The 23690-nt window shown below is 42.9% G+C and overlaps 1 protein-coding gene across 4 annotated transcripts; it reads left to right on the top strand.

Moving 5' to 3' along the window:
- The first annotated feature begins 707 nt into the window (after window positions 1–707).
- On the top strand, window positions 708–23358 carry COQ10B (coenzyme Q10B). Of its 4 annotated transcripts, none has more exons than XM_025405507.1 (5): window positions 708–1838; window positions 8054–8203; window positions 10688–10880; window positions 18557–18658; window positions 21976–23358. In XM_025405507.1, exons 2-5 carry the CDS (start codon window positions 8079–8081, stop codon window positions 22141–22143), a joined length of 588 nt encoding a protein of 195 aa, XP_025261292.1. In that variant the 5' UTR covers window positions 708–1838; window positions 8054–8078; the 3' UTR covers window positions 22144–23358. The 4 variants fall into 4 exon arrangements, with proteins under 4 accessions (XP_025261292.1, XP_025261293.1, XP_025261291.1 ...); XM_025405508.1 differs by having other exon boundaries at window positions 708–1640; XM_025405506.1 differs by having other exon boundaries at window positions 1007–1255.
- The last annotated feature ends 332 nt before the right edge of the window (window positions 23359–23690 follow it).

The following is a 23690-nucleotide window of genomic DNA, read 5'->3' on the forward strand; positions in this document are numbered from 1 at the left end:
CTCAGAGCCCCTCTTAACTACCCTATATAAAACAGCACCCTACCATATTCCTCCCTCTTCATCTCCTTACCCTGGTTTACTGTTCAGTCTCCAGGACATATAACAAGCTGCCATTGTACTATAAACTAATTGGTTTCTTTCCCCCACTGGGATATAAGCTCTGTGACAGTGAAGACTTTTGCTCACTTCTCCAGTATCTACTAGGTACCACACAAATATCTGACTACATTTAATCAACAATCTAATTTACTGTTTCCAAACTATATTAAATAGGTAGTATTGCTATCCTCACTTTACAGTTTGCAGGAAAACTATCGGCGTACAAACCTTAAGACCTGAGAACAAACTGAGGGAACAAGAAGTCTGGACTTGACGACTGATCACCGAAACAAGTAAATGAAAGCGAAGTCGTCTGATTAGTATGGAAGGGAAACCCAAGCCATACAAGAACACCAACTAAAATTTGGGCCACGCAGGAAGAAGGCAGATGGAACTGATGCTGGATAACTGAGGCTGTTTCCTAATGACAGGACCTCATGTTGCCCTCATAATTACCCCGTGAGGTAGGCAAAGCAGGCATTGTATTACACAATCATTAACAAGCAGGACGGGAACGGCCAGGCTTCGCAGCCAGGAGCGATCGCCTGTTTCGCTCCGCGCTCATGGGTTTGGACAGTTACATAATTAACACCCTAACCCTGGGGCTTCCCGCAGCCCCCCGGCGGGGCTCAAGTCACTGGCCTCCCGACCGGAAGCGGACCCCAGGAGAACCACGGCGGTTGGTTACTCCAGGAAAATTCCTGCGCGGGGCGTGGACTGAGGAGTCACTGGGTATTACGCAAATTGCGCGAGCGCGCGGGAAAAGCGATTGGTCAGTCCGGAGAGAGAGGTGGGTCCTGGCGGGCTTGTATCTCCTCCGATTGGCCGACAGGCTGACGGGACCGTTTACAGTCAGCCCTACGTAGAGTGAGCGTGTGTCAGCGACGTGCAACCCGGAGGGAAGAAGGGGCGTGTCAGGCTGCGGCAGGGGACCAGCCGATTGGCTGGGGGGGACCGGAGCCGGGCTGCCGGCCCGACCAGAGAAGGGCGGTGCTGCAAGGCTAGTCTGGGAGGTGACGACCGGCTTCGGAGAGTCTATCATGGCAGCTCGGACTGGTCACACAGCTTTGAGAAGGGTGTTCTCGGGATGCCTTCCAAAGTCGGCGACAGCGGCCTGCGCCCCCGCACGGGCGGTTGCGCCCGTGCGGAACGGCAGGTAATCAACAGCGGGGGCGCTGCGACGAGAGTAGTTTTCCATTTTGGCTGCCGAGTTGGAGGACCGGAAGGATTTGGGGGTGAGGCAGAGCCGGACTCGGTGCCTTTCCGTGCCTTTAGAGGAGAAAGCTCTTTTGCGTTTGGCATCTGAGGGACTCAAGAGCGGCGCGCATCCCCCTGGGCCCAAGGCTGTGTTCGTGCCTCGTTTCCCTCTTGAGAGGCGGTGAAATCATCGGCAAAGCGACTTTGGAAGCAATTTGGCCATTGGTGCCTTGGGGCTCTTCCGGTCTCCTCCCCTATGGCCTGTTGCTACTGCTGTTGGAAAGTGTTAGCTTTGCGCGGAAGGGTTGCCGGCTGCTGGTTGTATGGGAGTTTGTGGTTTGGCGGTGAGCTGCCTTCTCCGATTCCTTCTACCTGCCAGATGGTCAGATGCGTTTTCCCAATTTCTGGAAGAGTGCTTTGTTCTCACCATTTAGTGTTTACAAAGCTAAATGTAGCCAACATAAGGGACCTGGATTTTTTCACTCTGCTGTAACTTACAGGTCCTGTAACCTTGAACCGTAGTCTGCTTTTCGATTTTCCTGGTTGGTTCAATTTTTGGTAGGTGAGGGTGGAGATGGAGGTCGGAACATGGATACCATACTTGTACGACATAGTTTCCTTTTATTAATAACATTGTAATGTTTTTGAAAATTAAAGTTAGTGTGTTTTAAATGAATTCAGGTGTACAAAGTACGACGTGGGGAGAGAAAACACAAATCTGGTTGAGCCCCAGGACATTTAGATTAAATTAAGATCCAGCCCTACGGGAAACGAGGAAATAATTTTTTTTTTTAAAGATTCAATTAAGAATATTTAAAAACACCAACAACCTTACCAAATCCAAATCCCTTTAAACAAATGTTGGATGAGACAAAATCATAAAATTACTCCTGCTTTAGAGAGTAACTTCAAAAAGTAGTTTCAAGCAGAATAACCCTGTCATACTTCAGATCTGTTTGTATTACTCTTATAAAATGTTGTCTTGCAAATAAACAGCACTTGCTTTTGAGAAAAATACAGTTGCTTTAGTGATCAAATTGAGGCTTCAGTTCCAAGATAAATACTGTTTATGATAATGAGGGCGGCAGTTTGAGTTCATTTCCAGCGTTAGTCATCAGATTCTGACCTTTATTATACTTAGGTATTTGAGAGAGTAGTACTGGAAGAGGAGTGACAAAAAATGCTGTTTTCCATGTGGTCCAGTGGTCCAGTGTTCATTTCATGGCTTAACTGTATATATGAATGTGTGTCTCCTCATATCATAGTTTAAGACATAGTATTCCTGGAAGTGCATGAGAATAGATGTGCTGTCCAGGGCACTGTAACGATAGCATGCAAATTGATCAGAAAATGTCCTGTCAGTTTGCTTTAAACACAGGTGTTTTCCTTAGGATTGTAATCAGATTGTGTAAGGGTATTTTTTTGGGTAGGCTGGGAGGCAATATATAAACCTGGTAGAAAGGTTCATGTATTGACTCCCACTAAACACATGAACCTTTGTATATAGTAAAAAGTCAACCAGATACCCAGTTCACCTCTTTAGAAGCAAAGATCTCGTCTTTTCAAGTAAAGGTTTCAGCACTATTCAGAATAGCCAAGATACAGAATCAACGTAGGTGTCCAACAACGGATGAATGGGACTGGGTGCAGTGTTTCACGCCTGTAATTCCAACACTTTGGGAGGCTGAGGCGGGAGGATTGCCTGAGCTCATGAAACCAGCCTGGACAACATGGCAAAACCTTGTCTCTACCAAAAAAAAAAAGAAAAAAAAAGTGTGTGTGTGTATACACATACATATATACAGAAAAATTAGCTGGCTGTGTGGTAGTGCAAGCTTGTGGTTCCAGCTGCTCAGGAGGCTGAGATGGGAGCATCACTTGAACCCAGGAGGTTGAGGCTGCAGTGAGCCTTGTTTGGGCCACTGCACTCATTCCTGGGCAACCAAGCCAGACCCTGTCTCAAAAAACAAACAAGGTCGGACACAGTGGCTCATATCTGTAATCCCAACACTTTGGGAGGCTGAGGCAGGAGGATCACTTGATATCAGGAGTTTGAAACCAGCCTGGACAACATAGCGAGACCTCGTTTCTACAGATAAGTAAAAAATTAGCAGGGCTTGGTGGCACATGCCTGTGGTCCCAGCTAATTGGGACCTGAGGTGGGAGAATTGCTTGAGCCCAGGCAGTGGCTGCGGTGTGTCGTGACTGTGCCACTGCACTGCAGCCTGGGTGATGGGACACAACAACAACAACAAAACAGAAGAATGGATAAAGAAAATGTGGTGTATATATTCATACACGACGGGAATACTATTCAGCCATAAAAAGAGAATGAAATCCTGACATTTGCAGCAACATGGATGGACTTGGAGGACATTATGTTAAGTGAAATAAGCCAGGAACAGAAAGTTACACATGACGAGTTCTCTTTTGTATGTGGCAGCTAAAAGAAGTTGATCTCAAACAGGCACGGTAGCTCGTGGGTATAATCGCAGCACTCTGGGAGGCCAAGGCGGGCAGATCACAAGGTCAAGAGATCGAGACCATCCTGGTCAACATGGTGAAACCCCGTCTCAAAAAAAAAAAAAAGAAACCCCGTCTCTACTAAAAATAAAAAATTAGCTGGGTGTGATGGCAGGTCCCTGTAGTGCTAGCTACTTGGGAGGCTGAGGCCGGAGAATCGCTTGAACCGGAAGGCAGAGGTTGCAGTGAGCCGAGATAGCACCACTGCACTCCAGCCTGGTGACGGAGCAGGACTCCATCTCAAAAAAAAAAAAAGCTGATCTCATGAAAGTAAAAAGTAGAACAGAGGATACTAAAGATTGGGAAAGCTGGGAGAAAGGAAGGGATAGGGAGAGATGTGTTAAAGGATACAAAATTAATGCTAGCTAGGAGGAATACATTTCTAGTGGTCTATACCCGCAGTTCCCAACCTTTTTGGCACCAGAAACCAGTTTTGTGGAACACAGTTTCTCCACTAATGAGGGTGGTGGTGGGGGATGGTTTCGGGATGAAACTGTTTCACCTCAGATCATCAGGCATTAGTTAGATTCTCATAAGGAGCAAACAACGTAGATTCCTCACATGTGCAGTTCACCATGGAGTTCCTGCTCCTATGAGAATCTGATGCCATCGCTGATCAGACAGGAGGTGGAACTCGAGCGGTAATACCTCCTGCTGTGCAGCCTGGTTCCTAACAAGCCATGGACAGGCACCAGTCTATGGCCTGGGTGTTGGGGACTCGTCTTCTATACCACTGTAGGATGACTATACTTAGCAAGAATATATAGTTTCAAATAGGTAGAAGGAGAATATTGAATGTTCCTAATGCAAATAAATGATGAATGTTTGAGATGATGGATGTGTTAATTACCCTGATTGATCACTATACATTGTATGTATCGAAACATAGAATTATGCTCTTACCACTATTAGAAAATCAACTACTACTTGTGATGTCCCAGAAAATTTAGAATTCACAAAGCCATCTTGCTTTTTTATATTTTCATTCATAAAGTGTTATTTAGAGCAGAATATATAAGAATATTAGAATCTTAAAAGGTCCTAATAAGTTCACCCATGTGCAGTTTATGTTTTTTTTCCATGACACTTTTTTTTTTTTTTTTTGAGACGGGGAGTCTCGCTCTGTTGCCCAGACTGGAGTACAATGGCGCCATCTCGGCTCTCTGCAGCCTTCGTGTCCCAGGGTCAAGCATTTCCCCTGCCTCAGCCTCCTGAGTAGCTGGGATTACAGGCACGTGCCACCATGCCCGGCTAATTTTTGTATTTTTAGTAGAGGCAGGGTTTCACCATGTTGGCCAGGCTGGTCTCGAACTCCTGACTTCCATTGATCCACCTGCCTCGGCCTCCCAAAGTACTGAAATTACAGGCGTGAGCCCCCTCACCCAGCCTCCATTACATTGTAACAGATAGTCATGTAGTATTTGGCTTAAGCACATTCATTGACCTCTATTTCATTTTCTCTGTAATAAGTCTGTTCAATTTTTATAAACAGCTCTAAAGTGCTTTATTGTATTATAGAGCCCAAATTTGTCTCCCTGTAGTTGAGGTTTTGTTTTATGCTTTGGGGTCATATTTTCTTTTTTTTGAGACGGAGTCTCACTCTGTTGCCCAGGCTGGAGTGCAGTGGCACGATCTTGGCTCACTGCAAGCTCCGCCTCCCAGGTTCACGCAATTCTCCTGCCTCAACCTCCCAAATAGCTGGGACTACAGGCGCCCCCCACCGTGCAGAGCTAATTTTTTGTATTTTTGTTAGTAGAGACGGGGTTTCACTGTGGTCTCGATCTCCTGACCTCGTGATCCATCCGCCTCAGCTCCCAAAGTGCTGGGATTACAGGCGTGAGCCACTGCGCCCGGCCTGGGGTCATATTTTCTTTTTCTTTTTCTTTTTTTTTTTTTTTTTTCTTTTTTTGAGACAGAGAGTCGCTGTCGCCCAGGCTGGAGTGCAGTGGTGCGATCCACTTCATTTACATATATATGTATGTATATATATATGTGTATGTATTCATATATAAAAATAAATGGAATGAGGCATTAAATGCTGCTAATGCCTATGTGTATTCGTATATACATACACACACACACAGTTATCATGTATGTACATCTTTTCTCTCTTTGCATGGCTAACTCCTTGTCCCCTATGTCTCAACTGAAATCTTTTAAGGGATTCGTAGGTCACCCTGTCTAAAGGAGGTCCTAATTACACCTCCCCCCTCCCCCCATTTCTTTTTCAGCAGTTTTTTGAGTCAATCTTCACCTAGAATATAATCTTCATAAGGCTTATGTTTGTTCTATTCACCATTATATCCTTAGTACCTAGCACAGTCTTTTTTTTTTTTTTTTTTTTTTTTGAGTCGGAGTCTTGCTCTGTTGCCCACGCTGGAGTGCAGTGGCGCAATCTCGGCTCACTGCAAGCTCCGCCTCCCGGGTTCACGCCATTCTCCTGCCTCAGCCTCCCGAGTAGCTGGGACTACAGGCGCCCGCCACCTCGCCCGGCTAGTTTTTTGTATTTTTTTTTAGTAGAGACGGGGTTTCACCGTGTTAGCCAGGATGTACCTAGCACAGTCTTAACTTAGAATAGGGGCTCAGTAAATATGTGGATAATTTAAATTGAATTATCCTGGCCAGCAATGACTATTAGTGTCAAATAGTTATGTAATAACCTTTCTTTTTGTCTTTTTTTTTATTTTATTATTTTTTGAGATGGAGTCTCGCTCTGTCTCCGAGGCTGGAGTGCGGTGGCACAATTTCGGCTTACTGTAACCTCTGCCTCCCGGGCTCAGGCAATTCTCCTGCCTCAGCCTCCCAAGTAGCTGGGACTACAGGCACCTACCACCACACTCAGCTAATTTTTTGTATTTTTAGTAGAGACGGCGTTTCACCATGTTAGCCAGGCTGGTCTTGAACTCCTGACTTAATGATCCACCCGCCTTGGCCTCCCAAAGTGCTGGGATTACAGGCATGAACCACCTCCCCCAGCCAGTTATGTAATAATCTTATTAAGGAAAGTTGAAAATATTTAGGTGAACAAGCATATGTCAAACATTTGTATATAGAAGTACCTCAAACAATAACTTTCTAGTTAGACATATTTTTACATATATGCATTGAAATGAAGACTGCAGGGTAAAGGAGAACACAGCAACAGTTGGTTTTTATTTGCTTTGTTTTTGCTTTTGTTGAAACAGTCTCACCCTGTCACCAGGCTGCTGTGCCGTGGTCTATTCATAGCTCATTGCAACCTCAAACTGCTGTATTCAAGCGATCCTGCTGCCTCAGGTTCCTGAGTAATGGGAACTACAGGCACATGCCACCATGGCTGGCTAATTTTTAAGGTTTTTTTTATAGAGACAGGGTCACCATGTTGCCCAGGCTGGTCACAAACTCCTGGCCTCAAGGGATTCTCATGCATCGGCCTCCCAAAGCACTGGAATTATAGGTTTGAGCCACCATGCTTGGCATCAGTACTGACAGGACCACCAGATCTCTGCCAAGAGATTTGAGACCTAATTTTAAGTCTCATTGGAGTGGATCAAGAATTAAGAAACACCTGTGGATCCAGCTGGGAAAACAACGTAGGTAGACAACACAAATTGGAAAACAGATTTGGGTATCTAGCAAAGCTTATGGCAAGAGTAAGTTGTAACACATGACTACAGAGAAAGCCAACTTTCTGGGAGAGATACGTTTTATGCCAGAAGCTTCTAATCTAACTAAGCAATTATTTTTAGTTTCTTATTTTATTTTATTTTTATTTTTATTTTTTGAGATGGAGTCTCGCTCTGTCCCCCAGGCTGGAGCGCAGTGGCCAGATCTCAGCTCACTGCAAGCTCCGCCTCCCGGGTTTATGCCATTCTCCTGCCTCAGCCTCCCGAGTAGCTGGGACTAAAGGGGCCCGCCACCTCGCCCAGCTAGTTTTTTGTGTGTTTTTAGTAAAGACAGGGTTTCACCGCTTTAGTCAGGATGGTCTCGATCTCCTGACCTCCTGATCCACCCGTCTTGGCCTCCCAAAGTGCTGGGATTACAGGCTTGAGCCACCACGCCCGGCCTATTTTTAGTTTTTTAATAGTGTTTAAGAAGCTGTACTTTTTCTTTGTTCGTGTGTGTGTATTTTTTCAGGAACATTCTGAAGTTGCAAAGCCTTCCAAAGTGTGATAATTACTTTATAGTCTCTATAATTTGTGCTTCCTCTTAATTTTTACTGTCACTCTAAATCAGGTGATTTTTGTCTTTTCAGATATTTAGCTTCCTGTGGCATACTGATGAGCAGAACTCTTCCACGACATACCTCAATTTTGCCTAAGGAGATATGTGTACGAACTTTCTTCAAAATCACTGCACCATTAATAAACAAAAGGAAAGAATATTCAGAGAGAAGAATTTTAGGGTTTGTATATAACAAGAATTCTAACTAAAAGAGCATGTTCACAATTTTCTGTGGGGTATCATGCCTCTTTCTGGATTATGTTCTTACAGACCAAGCTCTTTTTTCTAGGTTGACTTTTTTCTTTTCTTTTTTCTTTTGAGACGGAGTCTTACACTTGAGTGCAGTGGCGCAATCTTGGCTCACTGCGACCTCCACCTCCCAGGTTCAAGCGATTCTCCTGCCTCAGCCTCCCAAGTCGCAGGCGCATGCCACCATGCCCAGCTATTTTTGTATTTTTAGTAGAGACGGGGTTTCACTATGTTGGCCAGGCTGGTCTCGACCTCCTGACCTCGTGATCCATGTGCCTTGGCCTCCCAAAGTGCTGGGATTACAGGCATGAGCCACCGCTCCTGACCTAGGTTGGCCTTTTTCATAGCCCTTGCTATTTTATAAATATTTGTTGAATGAATATAATTATATGGTAAGTCTTCAGTATAGTCTTAAATCTTTGACATGTAAAGAAAATTATGACCTACATTTTTTGTACATTGTTCTTTTCTATATTAGCACCATTACTGATACATTGAGCCATATGTTTACATAGCTTCCTCATATATAGATGTACATAGATAAGTACATACATACTAAGGCTCCTCATCTAGAACCTTTGGTAAACATTTTCTGTAAAGGGGCAGATAGTAACTATATTAAGTTTTGTGGGCAATAGGGACTGCTCAGCTCCTTCATTGTAGTCCAAAGGCAGACATAGATCATATGTAAATAAATGGGTGTGGCCACATTCCAGTAAAACTTTATTTACAAAAGCAGGTGGTGGGCCAGGTGTGGCCCCTGATATAGGCATAAATAGAGCAGGTGGTAAAGACACTACAGTTCTGCTAAACCGGTAATATACCATCCCTCCATAGGGGAATTTCTACAAATGGCTCTTAATTCCCAATTGACCATGAAGCTTTGTGAAAATGCATTTCGTTAATTTCACTCATTTGCTTTTGTTCTCCCTATTTTTGTGTAGTAAAAGACTTAACAGCATTGTTCACTAAGTTTACCTTTGTTACTAGCTAGTCTCTGTATTAGTTAAGGTAATGCTAACAGCCATATAGATAATACCCAAGAGTTCATTTTTTTCTCATGTAGAGTTCAAATGGGTGTGTCATGTACTCTAGTCCAGGTAGTGACTCAGAAACCCAGGCTACATCCAACTTTTGACCTCTGTAATTACTTAGTCTTCATAGTGTTAATTGGTCTGGAGGTGACACACAACACCTCCTCCCAGATATTACTGGCAACAGCTAATTGTGACCCCATCTAAACGTAGTGGGAATGAGGACTGGGAATTGTTGCTTCTGATGGGCAGGTACATCCTAGCAACAGCACCACGTAAAAGGAGTGCAAATCTTTGGATGGACATCATGGCCACAGGTGTTACCTGTTAAAAAGAGAAATGACAACTACAAAAGTAGTGATTTAGTTTGCTTTACTCTGTGTGTGTATGTGTGTGTGTGTTTGTGAGAGAGAGAGAGAGAGAGGGAGAGGTGTACAGTGTCTCACTCTACAGCCCAGGGACCTGTAGCCAGAGAGAGAGAGAGAGAGAGGTGTGGTGTACAGAGTCTCACTCTGTAGCCCAAACTGTAGCATGATCTTCGCTCACTGTAACCTCTGTCTCCTGGGTTTAAGCAAATCTCATGTCTCAGCCTCCTGAGTAGCTGGGATTACAAGCATGTGCCACCACACCTGGCTGATTTTTGTATTTTTAGTAGAGATGGGGTTTTACCATGTCGGCCAGGCTGGTCTCTAACTCCTGACCTCAGGTGATTTGCCCACCTCAGCTTCCCAAAGTGCTGGGATTATAAGCATGAGCCACCACGCCTGGCCATACTCTCAGTTTTTAAATGCTGGCTACTAAAAATTTAAAAGCTACCTCTTTAGGCTGGACATGGTGGTTCATGCCTGTAATCCCAGCACTTTGGGAGGCCGAGGAGGGTGGATCAGCAGGTCAGGAGATCGAGACCATCCTCAACACAGTGAAACCCCATCTCTATTAAAAATACAAAAAATTAGCTGACCGTGGTGGCACGTGCCTGTAGTCCCAGCTACTCAGGACAGGCAGGATAATCGCTTGAACCAGGAGGCAGAGGTTGCAGTGAGTGGAGATCATACCACTGCACTCTAGCCTGGGTAACAGATAGAGACTCCATCTCAAAAAAAACAAAAACAAAAACAAAAACTATCTCTTTATATCAGATTCAACTTGTGAGATGCCAAATTGTGATCTCTGCCATACCCTATACCCTATATATATTTATTTAGAGACCTTTTTATTTTCTGTACTGCTTCGAAGTCATTGATTCCAGAATGTGGTTCAACATATGTGTTGAATGATTTGTTTATCATATACAGTAAGTTTTATACATATTCACTTTGAAGTATGCGTATATTATATAACTAGATGGAGTTAATACTTCTTTTTATTTTTATTTTTTAAAGATATTCAATGCAGGAAATGTATGATGTAGTATCGGGAGTGGAGGATTACAAGCATTTTGTTCCTTGGTGCAAAAAATCAGATGTTATATCAAAGAGATCTGGATATTGTAAAACACGATTAGAAATTGGATTTCCACCTGTGTTGGAGCGATATACATCAGTAGTAACCTTGGTGAAACCTCATTTAGTAAAGGTAACAGTTTTGGTTTTTGTTGTTTTTAAATATTCTCCCATATATTAACTCTGTCAAATGGGTTAAAATGTAATAGCCTAAAAAAACTTATTTAGCCTAACAGGAGGAGGGTAAAAAATATATTACGTTTTCTAACTGTGTTACTTTATACAATATTAGCATTATTCTTTCCAAATAAAAGTTTGAATATAATATGGGAATGGGAAACTTTTGCCTTTTTTTTCCATTTTGTTGAGGACTGCTGACCCACAGGACAGATCACTTGCACCACCCAAGTGGGAAATGTTTTAATTTAATTTTTCAGCTGTTTTAAAGTATGAATTAAATACTTTATTATTGGGGGAAGAGTAAATTTGTTTACTAAAAATATAGTTTTTTAAATTAAAGAAGGAATGGTGGGGAGGAAGGAAGGAAAAAAATTAAAGTGGTGAGAGGATAAACAAAGGTAGAAAAGATACAGGCATGGTGCTGTGGCTCACCCCTTTAATCCCAGCACTTTGGGAGGCCAAGGTGGGCGGATCACAAGGTCAGGAGTTGGAGACTAGCCTGACCAACATGGTGAAACGCCATCTGTACTAAAAATACAAAAATTAGCCGGGCATGGTGGCACGTGCCTGTAGTCCCAGCTACTCAGGAGGCTGAGGCAGGAGAATCACTGGAACCCGGAGGCAGAGGTTGCAGCATGCCGAGATAGCGCCACTGCACTGCAGCCTGGGCAACACAGCGAGACTCCGCCTCAAAAACAAAACAAAACAAAACAAAAAAACAAAACAAAGATAAATATGTCATGTCAGGAGGCTGAGATCGGAACCCAAGAAGTCGAGGCTAGAGAGAGCTGTGATTAAGCCACTGCACTTCAGCCTGGGCAACAGAGTGAGACCCTGTCTCAAAAAAAAATTAAAATGAAAAGAAAAAATATAAAAATATTGGGGGGCACAGTGGCTCACACCTGTAATCCCAGCACTTTGGGAGGCGAACTCCTGAAGTCAGGAGTTCGAGGCCAGCCTGGCCAATGTGGTGAAACCCCGTCTCTACTAAAAATACAAAAAAATTAGCCAATGTGGTGGCAAGCTGCTGTAATTTCAGCTACTTGAAGCTGAGGCAGAAGAATCACTTGAACCCAGGAGGCAGAGGTTGCAGTGAGCTGAGATCATGCCAGTGCACTCCAGCCTGGGCAACAAGAATGAAACCCTGTCTCAAAAAAAAAAAAAAAAAAAAAAAAAAAAAAAATATATATATATATATATATATAAACATTGTTGAGATTATCCTGCCAAGTACCAGGTACTGAAATGCCAACCCTCTTACATTACATTAATCATCTTATGCTTGTCAGAGGTGGATACACATATGGAAAAGGGTACCAGCCTTAAAAACAAAAAGGCAGAATTCCATGCGATAATGCATATTTCTTTTGCATTCCTATTTTGTAGTGGCCAAAGATTTTTAAAACTGAGTTATTTTTTGCCCACAGGATTTAATGATCATATCATTTCTTGGTAACTGCCCAGAGCCAAATACCTTAGTCAGCTCTTTGTTAGGCATTGAAGGGGGTGCAGCTCTCAGATGTGCTCTTTCTGGTGCAGCTAGAAAGAGAAAGAGAACACTCTAACTGTCCAGTGAAGCTAAGACCCTATCTACCCTGTTCTTACCCTCAAAACTTGAATTCCACTTGAAATGTTGTGGACTAGGATTTTGCTATTATTGCAAATGTTTTCACATGCTTACCTCATTGTTTTAGAGCATTTAAACTATTGTCTCTCATAATAGCTAACATTTATTGAGCCCATTTTACTGCTTTACTTGAATTATTCAAATTCTCACAACAGCCCTTTGAGGTTCAAGGGTTATTATTTATTTTAGAGTTGAGCGAACTAAGGCTTAGAAGAGATAGAAAACTTTTCCAATGTCACAGAGCCAAGACTCCAGCTGTCTGACACCAGTGAATATTTCTATAACCTTAATTTTTTTTTCTATTTCCTGAGCTCAATTTACCATTCAGTCCCTTAGAACTTAAATCTTTTTTTTTTTTTTTGGTGATGGAGTCTCACTGGGTCGCCCACGCTGGAGTGCAGTGGCGCCTCCAGGGGCGCAATCTCGGCTCACTGCAAGCTCCGACTCCTGGGTTCACACCATTCTCCTGCCTCAGCCTCCCGAGTAGCTGGGACTTCAGGCTCACGCCATCGAGCCTGGCTAATTTTTTGTGTTTTTAGTAGAGATGAGGTTTCACCGTGTTAACCAGGATGGTCTCTACCTCCTGACCTCGTGGTCTGCCCGCCTCAGCCTCCCAAAGTGCTGGAATTATAGGCATGAACCACTGCGCCTGTCCAGAACTTAAATCTTAGTATATATATTAGGCTGCTTCTAACTAAAAGAACTCTAAATAAATCTCATTTCTTCCTCACTCTCTGCTTTTCTTCTATTCGGAACCTGCTGCCTTTTTTTTTTTTTTCTTTCTGAGACAGTGTTGCTCTGTTGCCCAGGCTGCAGTACAGTAGCACGATCATAGCTCATTGCAACCTCTGCCTCCTGGGTTCAAGTGATTCTCCTGCCTCAGCCTCCCAAGTGACTGGGATTATAGGCATGTGCCACCACGCTTGGCTAATTTTTTTGTATTTTTAGTGGAGAGGCGGTTTCTCCGTATTGGCCATGCTGGTCTTGAACTCCTGACCTCAGGTGATCTGTCCGCCTTGGCCTCCCAAAGTGCTGGGATTATAGCCGTGAGCCACCAGGCCCAGCCTCTCTCCCCTGCCTTCGTAAAACCTACAGGATAAGCTAGGTTTGGTAGCATGCACCTGTAATCCCAGCTACTCAGGAGGCTGAAGCAGAAGGATTGCTTGAGCCCAGGAGTTTGAGGTTGTAGTGTACAGTGATCATGCCTGTGAATAGCTACTGCATTCTAGCCTGGGCAACATAGCAAGTAAGACTCCATCTCTAAAAAACAAACAAACAGGCTGGATGAGGTGGCTAATACACGTAATCCCAGCACTTTGGGAGGCCAAGGCCGAGATGGGTGGATCACCTGAGGTCAGGAGTTTGAGACCATCCTGGCCAACATGGTGAAGCCCCATCTCTACTAAAAATACAAAACTTAGCCAGGCATGGTGGCAGGTGCCTATAATCCCAGCTACTTGGGAGGCTGAGGCAGGAGAATCACTTGAACCCAGGAGGCAGAGGTTGCAGTGAGCCGAGATCGCGCCGTTGCACTCCAGCCTGGGCAATGAGCGAAATTCCATCTTTTTTTTTTTTTTTTTTTTTTGAGACGGAGTCTCACTCTGTCGCCCAGGCTGGAGTGCAGTGGCCGGATCTCAGCTCACTGCAAGCTCCGCCTCCCAGGTTCACGCCATTCTCCTGCCTCAGCCTCCCGAGTAGCTGGGACTACAGGCGCCCGCCGCCTCGCCCGGCTAGTTTTTTGTATTTTTAGTAGAGACGGGGTTTCACCGTGTTAGCCAGGATGGGAAATTCCATCTTAAAGCAAACAAACATAAAACAAAAACAAAACCACACAGGATAAAGTAAATCGCTTTATCATTGCACATTGACCCATTTACTTCCCTGCTCCCTCGTCCCACGTAATACTATACTTAATGTTCAGCTAATACTGTATGTCTTAAAAGTTCCATGAATGCACAGTGCAGTACTATTCCACAGCCATGTGCCTTTGCATCTTGCTTAGTCTTCTATCTGTAATGCACTTACCTTCTTGATATTCCTTGAAATTCTGACCATCTGGGGTCATTTTCTCTCTTTCCTTTCATATTGATAGGTAGCACTACCTTGGTGATTCTTCGGTGCTTTATTCATGCTTTCACTTATCACTCGGTGATATATTTCTTCAACAGGATTTCTCCTTGACAAGACTGTGGTACTTGAGGGAAGGAACCCCTGTCTTTTTCATCTCTGTATCCTCAACAGCAGTACTATAATGATGGGAGTCATGAGGGCTCCATACTTACGAAGCTTTCACTACCTCTATTCTTGGATTATTGCAGATTGAGAGACATTCATGATAATCTTGAGAGTAACTTGCAGCACTGCTAAGCGGGGAGATAAACTGTGTTAGAAAAAAAAGTAATCTTCATAATAACCTGCATTAGATGATCATAGCTATCTCAATTTTATGAAGCTTAAGGAGATTAAGAACCTTGGGCAAATTCACACTTGCATGTGTCTGACTCCAAAACTATTTTTTCTTTTTCCCCCACTCTCCTTCCCCCTATTTTTTCATTATAAGCTGCCTCACATAATAATGCTAGTTTGTTTTTTAAAGACACATTTGAGAATATATGCTCAACTTTCAGTTGTTCCTGGGCTCAGTTTCCAGAATTTTTTTTTTTGAGATCGAGTGTCACTCTTGTTGCCCAGGCTGGAGTGTAATGGCATGATCTCGGTTCACCGCATCCTCTGCCTCCTGGGTTCAAGCGATTCTCCTGCCTCAGCCTCCTGAGTAGCTGGGATCACAGGCATGCACCATCAGACCGAGCTAATTTTTGTATTTTTAGTAGAAACAGGGTTTCACCATGTTGGCCAGGCTGGTCTCAAACTCCTGACCTCAAGTGGTCTGCCTGCCTCAGCATCCCAAAATACTGGGATTACAGGCATGCGCCACCATGCCTGGCCTAGGTTCTGGATTTTATTTATTTGTTTATTTATTTATTGAGACAGAGTTTCGCTCTTGTTGCCCAGGTTTTGGATTTGATTGGTTGATTGATTGAGATGGAGTTTCGCTCTTGTTGCCCAGGCTGGAGTACAATGGCACAATCTCGGCTCAGCACAACCTCCGTCTCCTGGGTTCAAGCGATTCTTCTGCCTCAGCCTCCTGAGTAGCTGGGATTACAGCCATGTGCCACCACGCCCAGCTAATTTTGTATTTTTAGTAGCGACGGGGTTTCTCCATGTTGGTCAGGCTGGTCTTGAACTCCCGACTTCAGGTGATCCACCTGCCTTGGCCTACCAAAGTGCTGGGATTACAGGCATAAACCACCATGCCCGGCCAGGTTCTGGATTTTAATACCCAATAGACAACACAGTAAAAATAATTATTGTTATTTTTTACCCAATACAGTAAAAATTATTATAAGGGAAGAACAGAAACCATGTGACAATTCTGCGAATTATTAGCTGACCAAAACATGCCTGTCACTTAATATGTCAGTAATTCTAGTCTACACTAATCTTTAATGGCCAGAAGCCCTTGAACATTTTCAGAGAGGCAACAGTTCAATGACTTTTACTGCCTGCTTCATGATACAAACATTTTGTATGGATTAGTTTATATAATGGTCTGGATCAGTTCTCTCAGAACAGTCAGTAGTGGGTCATCATAGTGACAACTTCTGCTGTTCAGTGTCTCTGCTGTTAGAAATGAGGTCTTTGGCAAACTGTTCCTGTCAAAACATAACAGTAAAAATCGGTGCATCTTTGGGCTAGATAATTGAAGTGAGTGAAATACTGCCAGATTTTGTATAAAAGTAGTCAGAGGAGGCCGGGTGTGGTGGCTCATGCCTGTAATCCCAGCACTTTGGGAGGCCGAGGCAGGGGGAGATCACGTGGTCAGGAGATGGAGACCATCTTGGTTCACATGGTGAAATACCGTGTCTACTAAAAATACAAAAAAAAATTAGCCGGGTGTGGTGGTGGATGTCTGTAGTCCCAGCTACTTGGGAGGCTGAGGCAGGAGAATGGCATGGACCTGGAAGGCGGAGCTTACAGGGAGCTGAGATCCTGCCACTGCACTCCAGCCTGGGTGACAGAGTGAGACTCCATCTCAAAAAAATAAATAAATAAATAGAGGAACTGACTCCCAAACCTGTTTATCCTTTACTCCGAAAACCTGTTTATCCTTTAGTGTTAAATTTCCTATAAGCTTCTTAAATGATTGTAAAGAAAGGCAGAATGTATTATCCTAAAATTGGGCAACTGAAATAACAAGATTTTATTATAGACTCTTGATGCTCTTAAAAATTACTTGTGCACTTCAGGAATGCTCTGGGTTATTTGTGCAGGTGAGGTGGCTCACGCCTGCTGTAATCCCCGCACTTTGGGAGGCCAAGGCAGGAGGCTCACTTGAGCCCAAGAGTTCATTACCAGCCTGGGCAACATAGGGAGAACACAGCTCTACAAAAAATAAAAAAATTAGCTGGGCGTGGTGTCACACGCCTGTGGTCCCAGCTACTTGGGAGGCTGAGGTGGGAAAAAGTAAAACAAAGCTGAGCGTCACTCAGGGTCATAACCAGCATCATCAGTCCTAACAATGAACTAGTAACTATGGTTCTGGTTACCATTTTCACATTGCAGATGGCAACTCTTTCATGGATCTCAATAAATTTTTATTGATTGATTTATTTTTAAGACAGTTTTATTTATTTATTTTTTTTATTTTTTTTTGAGATGGAGTCTTGCTCTGTCACCCAGGCTGGAGTGCAGTGGCCGGATCTCAGCTCACTGCAAGCTCCGCCTCCCGGGTTCACGCCATTCTCCTGCCTCAGCCTCCCGAGTAGCTGGGACTACAGGCGCCCGCCACCTCGCCCGGCTAGTTTTTTTGCAGTAGAGACGGGGTTTCACCGTGTTAGCCAGGATGGTCTCGATCTCCTGACCTCGTGATCCGCCCGTCTCGGCCTCCCAAAGTGCTGGGATTACAGGCTTGAGCCACCGCGCCCGGCCAAGACAGTTTTATTTTTAAGACTGTCACCCAGGCTGGAGTTCAGTGGCGTAATTATAGCTCACTGCTGCCTCGGTCTCCTAGGCTCAAGCAGTCCCCTCACCTCAGCCTCCTGGATACTTGGGACTGCTGGCATGCATCACTACACCTGGCTAATTTTTTAATTTTTTTGAAGAGACAAGGAATCTCGTTTTGTTGCCCAGGCTGGAGTGCAGTGGCATAATCATAGCTTACTGCAGCCTCGAACTCCTGGGCTCAAGTGCTTCCCCCAACCTTGGCCTCCCAAAGTGATGGGATTACAAGTGTAAGCCACCACATCCAGCCACAATAAGTATATTTTTAATGATACAAAATAGGAACTACCAAGATGCACTGCACATAGTATGGTTAAGTGTTGTGATTGTGTGCCTACTGAATATAAAATATACATGTGCGTTGAAAAAATCAGAAAGAAATGGATCAGTTCTAAGGGCCAGGACTACACAGTTAGGAAAACTAGATAGAGGCCTCTAGGAATAAGGAGCAAAGAGTGAAGGAAAGACTATACGTGATTAATAAGAGAAGTCTTTGAGTAGGAGATAAATGTGTACCAGGTACCTTATTAACATTTCAGCGATCTCATGATATAAAGTAGGTATTATTTTGCAGATTAAGGAAATAGGGTATGGGGATTTAACTTGTTCACGATCACTTATATGTAACAGAGCTGGAAATAAGCTTCCAAGAAGCTTCCTCTTTTGCTGCTAGAGGAAGGAAAGCTAAGTAGCAAAGCAGGTGTTAGCAATGGAAGAGAAAACAACTGGCAATCTTGGGGATCCCTGCAGAAAAAAAAAAAGGCTAATATTGGCAAGACATTACTTCCTAGTACCAACTAAAAATTAGATCTCTTTATCTCCTGTGGTCTGACCTATAAAAATTATTACGAAAGAAATCAGCCTCAATCATAGTAGATTCTTAGATTCTGGCCAGTAGCAAAGGTATTTAACTGTGGTTTTATTTTTTCATTCTGTTCTAGGCATCTTGTACTGATGGGAGACTTTTCAATCATTTGGAGACTATTTGGCGTTTTAGCCCAGGTCTTCCTGGCTACCCAAGAACTTGTACCTTGGATTTTTCAGTAAGTCTCATAAAGCCTTTGATTTGTTTCACTAATAAGGTAAAATTGGTAAAAAGTAATCATTTTTTAGAACACAGAGGCCATAATTATATTGAAGACCTTTTTCTGCATAAATGCTAATGAACATTTCTTTTTTATTCTATTTCTTGCAACCTTGAATGTTCCTTCATTCTCTACTTTCTATTTTTTACAAATCTGTAGATTATAAGACACATGCCATGACTTTTTGACCAGCTTAATAACAGTTTTGAACTTAATAGTTTTAAATTAACACCAAATGAAAGAACACATTGCATATAAGATGCAGAAACAGGCTAAGTGCAGTAGCCCATGTCTGGAATCCCAGCACTTTGGGAGGCTGAGGCAAGCGGATCACCTGAGGTCAGGAGTTCGAGACCAGCCTGACCAATATGATGCAACCCTAGTAAAAATACAAAAATTAGCCAGGCGTGGTGGCATGCGCCTGTAATCCCAGCTACTTGGGAGGCTGAGACAAGAGAATCACTTGAACCCGGGAGGCAGAGGTTGCAGTGAGCCGAGGTTGTGCCATTGCACTCCAGCCTGGGCAACAAGAGCGAAACTGCCTCAAAACAAATAAAAATAAAAATAAAATTATCCCCGTGTAGTGGTGCCCACCAGTAGTCCTAGCTGCTGAGAAGGCTAACAAGTAGATCGCTTGAGTCCAAGGGTTCGAGCTTGCAGTGAACTATGATCACATCACTGCACTCCATCCTGGGCAACAGAGTGAGACCCTGTCTCAAAAAAATTAAATTTAAAAATAAAAGATGCAGAAATAAGGTAATAGGTTTTTTTCATTTTTTTGAATCTAGAGTCTGGTAACTTTCTGTTTTTTTTTTTTTTTCTCAGATGGGGCCTTACTCTGTCACCCAGGTTGGAGTGCAGTGCTGTGATATTTACTCACTGCAACCTCTGCTTCCCTGGCTCATGTGATCCTCCCACCTCAGCCTCCCAAGTAGCTGGGACTACAGGAATGCACCACTGCACACACTTATTTTTGTATTTTATGTAGGGACGGGGTTTCGCCATGTTTCCCAGGCTGGTATCGAACTCCTGGGCTCAGGAGATCCGCCTACCTCGGCCTCCCAAAGTGCTGGGATTACAGTCATGAGCCACCGCACCCAGCCTAGTAACTTTTTTTTTCATGTAATCTTAGTTATAGCAAACTTAAAGCAAGTTGTGGTTTTTCTTTGCCAACAGGTAATATGGGAGTTGTTCTCTGTACATGCAACTCGGGCATTGAATTTTAAGAAATGGTGGCAATTTTGACTAAATTATCGTGTGCTGTTCTCAGCTCTTGAGTAATTTTCATTAAAGCATTATAGACATTAATAGGACAATTGGGGCCGAGCACAGTGGCTCACACCTGTAGTCCCAGCACTTTGGGAGGCCGAGGTGGGCAGATCACTTGAGGCCAGGAGTTTGAGACCAGCCTGGCCAACATGATGAAACCCCATCACTACTAAAAATACAAAATTAGCCGGTTGTGGGGGTGCATGCCTGTAGTCCTAGCTACTTGAGAGACTGAAGCAGGAGAATCACTTGAACCCAGGAAGCAGACGTTGCAGTCATCTGAGATTGCGCCACTGCACTCCAACCTGGGAGACAGAGTGAGACACTGTCTCAAAAGACAGTTCGGAAAATTTGAATAAGGTCTGTATAAATTAGATAATAGCATTATTATCTAGTAGTAGTAACTCCCTCTGTTAATTTCCTGATTTTGAGAATTACAGTATGGTTATTGAAGACATTAAAATAGGGAAATTTGAGTAATGGGTACATGGGAATTCTTTGTATTGTTTTGCAGGTTTTCTTTTACAAAAATGAAATTATTTCATAATGAAAAGTAAACATTTTAATATTTAGAGGATATTTGGTCCTTAAAACACAGTTCTCAAACCAGTTGTCTTGAATTCTATATGGAACAATGAGAGGGTATAAAGAAAGTTCTAAAAGGGTATCTAAGGGAGAGAATACAGTCATGGGTTCTTAGTTTCTGTTTCTGGTTGGGCCAGTAAAGCCTCTTCCTCATCCCTCTTTTCCACTTACCACTAGAGACAGAAACTAAAACCCATGGCTTCAGGCTGTTAAAAGCCTAAAACAAAACAAAACAACAACTACAAAATAAGGTGGATTGGACAAGCTTGTCCAAATCATTGGCTACTTTAAGATTGAACCACATGAGCGGGCATGATGGCTCATGCCTGTAATCCCAACACTTTGTGAGGCCTAGGTGGGTGGATCACTTGAGGTCAGGAGTTTGAGACCAGCTTGGCCAACGTGGTGAAACCCCGTCTCTACTAAAAACACAAAAATTAACTGGACATGGTGGCGTGTGCCTGTGGTCCCAGCTACTCTGGAGGCTGAGGCAGGAGAATTGCTTGAACCTGGAAGGCTGAGGTTGCAGTGAGCCAAGATTGGGCCATTGCCCTCCATCCAGCCTGGGCGACAGAGCAAGGCTCTGTCTCAAAAAAAAAAAAAAAAAAGATTAAACCACTTACACCATCTGCCCTGTGGGTTAGGCACACATGTGCATGCACACTTCTAGCTTCCTCTTCCTGCTGGTGCTTCTCAATGATACCTATGAGAAGGATCGCTTCCCTTCCTTATTTCCTTTTGTGGGATAGGATGGATCTAAAAGGGGCACATTAATAAGAAGGCATAGTGATTAATGTATTCAGCAAAGGTTTTTTCCAATCTTAAGAAACAGATTTTTTCCCTTGAAATGAAATTTGGTTGGCCTTGTTTATGTAAGCTTATTATGCCAGCAGTTGTGCTTGTTGCAGTAAAAGAAGATTCCCTCTTTTCGGGGGGTGCTAAAAATCCCACCTACATACATCCACACAGTTCTACCTTAGATACCCAGTTCATAGTGTGAACACCACTGTCCTAAGTGGAGATTTAGTTTAAAAAAAAAATTTCTGGCTGAGCAGTGGTTCACGCCCATAATCTCAACATTTTGGGAGGCTGAGGTGGGCAGATTGCATTAGCCCAGGAGTTTGAGATCAGCCTGGGCAACATAGCAAAACCCCTTCTCTAGCAAAAAACAAAAAACAAAACAAACACACACACACACACACACACACACACACACACAGATTAGCCACGTGTGGTGGCATGTGCCTGTACTACCAGCTACTTGGGAGACAAAGGTGGGAGGATTGCTTGAGCCTAGGAGGTTGAGGCTACAGTGAGCCGCGATTGTGCCACTGCACTCCAGCCTGGGCAACAAAGCAAGAGTCTTTCTCCAGGAGAAAAAAAAAAAAAAGCAAAAAATAATTTTCAATATTTTTCTACAGATTTCTTTTGAATTTCGATCACTTCTACATTCTCAGCTTGCCACATTGTTTTTTGATGAAGTTGTGAAGCAGATGGTAGCTGCCTTTGAAAGAAGAGCATGTAAGCTGTATGGTCCAGAAACAAATATACCTCGGGAGTTAATGCTTCATGAAGTCCATCACACATAAAGGCAAAAAAGAACTGGTGTCACCTGCTTCTAACTTTAGTGTGTTCACTTTTAGGAAGTATTTTCATGACATGTTTTCAGAAGCCAGAAAGCATTTGTTAAACGCAACTTTGGTTATAAACCTGCACCATTGAAAATTTGCACATAGAATATAGACTCACTTATACATAGAATTATTTCTTCAATCAAGTATAATTCAAAATAATATGGACATTATCATGTTCTGCATTACAATAATGGGATGTCATCACCATTGCTAGAATACGGGCATGATTCTTTTGAGCAGAAGTTGAAACTGTAAATTTAAACCTTTTAATTATCACCTTACCTGAAAGAGGTTAGTTAAGATATTCACGCAGTATGTATTATATTAACCATATCACACTTAAGTTATTAAATTCAGACTATTTGTAACTTATTGTTATAGGGCCTGCCATATGGCTTAGGATATTTGAGTAATCATATATTTAAAGTAAAAACCTTGGGCTGGGCGCAGTAGCTCACGCCTGTAATTCCAGCACTTTGGGAAGCTGAGGTGGGCAGATTAGTTGAGGTCAGGAGTTTGAGACCAGCCTGGCCACCATAGTGAAACCCCATCTCTACTAAAAATACAAAATTAGCTGGGCATAGTGGCACACACCTGTAATTCCAGTTACTTGGGAGGCTGAGGCACAAGAATCGCTTGAACCCGAGAGGCGGAGGTTGCAGTGAGCCAAGATCGCCCTGCTGCACTCCAGCCTGGGCAACAGAGGGAGACTCTGTCTCCAAAAAAAAACAAAAAACAAAAACAAAAGCTGTTAGTGAAGGTTCCCTGGGACTTTTGATATTTTAAAAATTGTTCTTATGACTAGTAGATAAATTCAGTGCCATAATGAGGCTAGCTCCCAGATAAACAGTGAATTTTTTTCTTTTTTTTTTTTTGGTGAGTGGTCCAGAGCTTTAAGCTACTTTTCCAGTAGTTTGCCACTTTCTCCGAGGTAGTTTGGCTGCTCTTTCAATTATGCTAATTGTGTGTCAAATTTTGTCTACAACAGTAGGCAACAGATGAAGATAAGTTGGTTGAATGTCTCCAGCACTATGCATCCCTATTTTCTATTTATTGTGTATACTCACTTTCAGTAATGTGTTTCAAACTGATATTTTTTAAAAAACAAATCAATGTAAGGACTGAAGTTGAAGTAGCAACGTAATAAAGTTAATTTGTTTATTTTTTGTACAGTTAGTTTGGTTATTGAAATCTTCCTATATTGTTTAAATGTGTATTTGCATAGACATAGTAAAGTGTTGTGATAGCATTTCATGTTTTAAAAAATCTATGAAGATTTCTAAAATACCTGTTTCTATGAAGAAACAGACTTTGACAAATATAAGCAAAATTCAATTTTCTTTTAACCAGTCATTGATCTCCTGTCCTCCTTTCACTACATACCAACAACCCTCTGGCATTAAACTTCCAGTGATAGTGTTATTAACTTTGTTTCCTCAGATCAACAAGGGACCTCAGTAATTAGTTCTCTATATAAGTATATATATGTGTTGATTTGTTTA

The sequence above is a fragment of the Theropithecus gelada genome, chromosome 12 (genome assembly GCF_003255815.1).
Source record: "Theropithecus gelada isolate Dixy chromosome 12, Tgel_1.0, whole genome shotgun sequence".
Lineage (NCBI taxonomy): Eukaryota > Metazoa > Chordata > Mammalia > Primates > Cercopithecidae > Theropithecus > Theropithecus gelada.

Excerpts from the sequence above, each read along its gene's own strand:
- COQ10B (XM_025405506.1), top strand. The coding sequence starts at position 1,140 with ATGGCAGCTCGGACTGGTCACACAGCTTTGAGAAGGGTGTTCTCGGGA. Across the intron at positions 1,256-8,053 it reads GCGCCCGTGCGGAACGGCAG|ATATTTAGCTTCCTGTGGCA; the intron begins GTAATCAACAGC and ends TTGTCTTTTCAG. Across the intron at positions 18,659-21,975 it reads CTTGTACCTTGGATTTTTCA|ATTTCTTTTGAATTTCGATC; the intron begins GTAAGTCTCATA and ends ATTTTTCTACAG.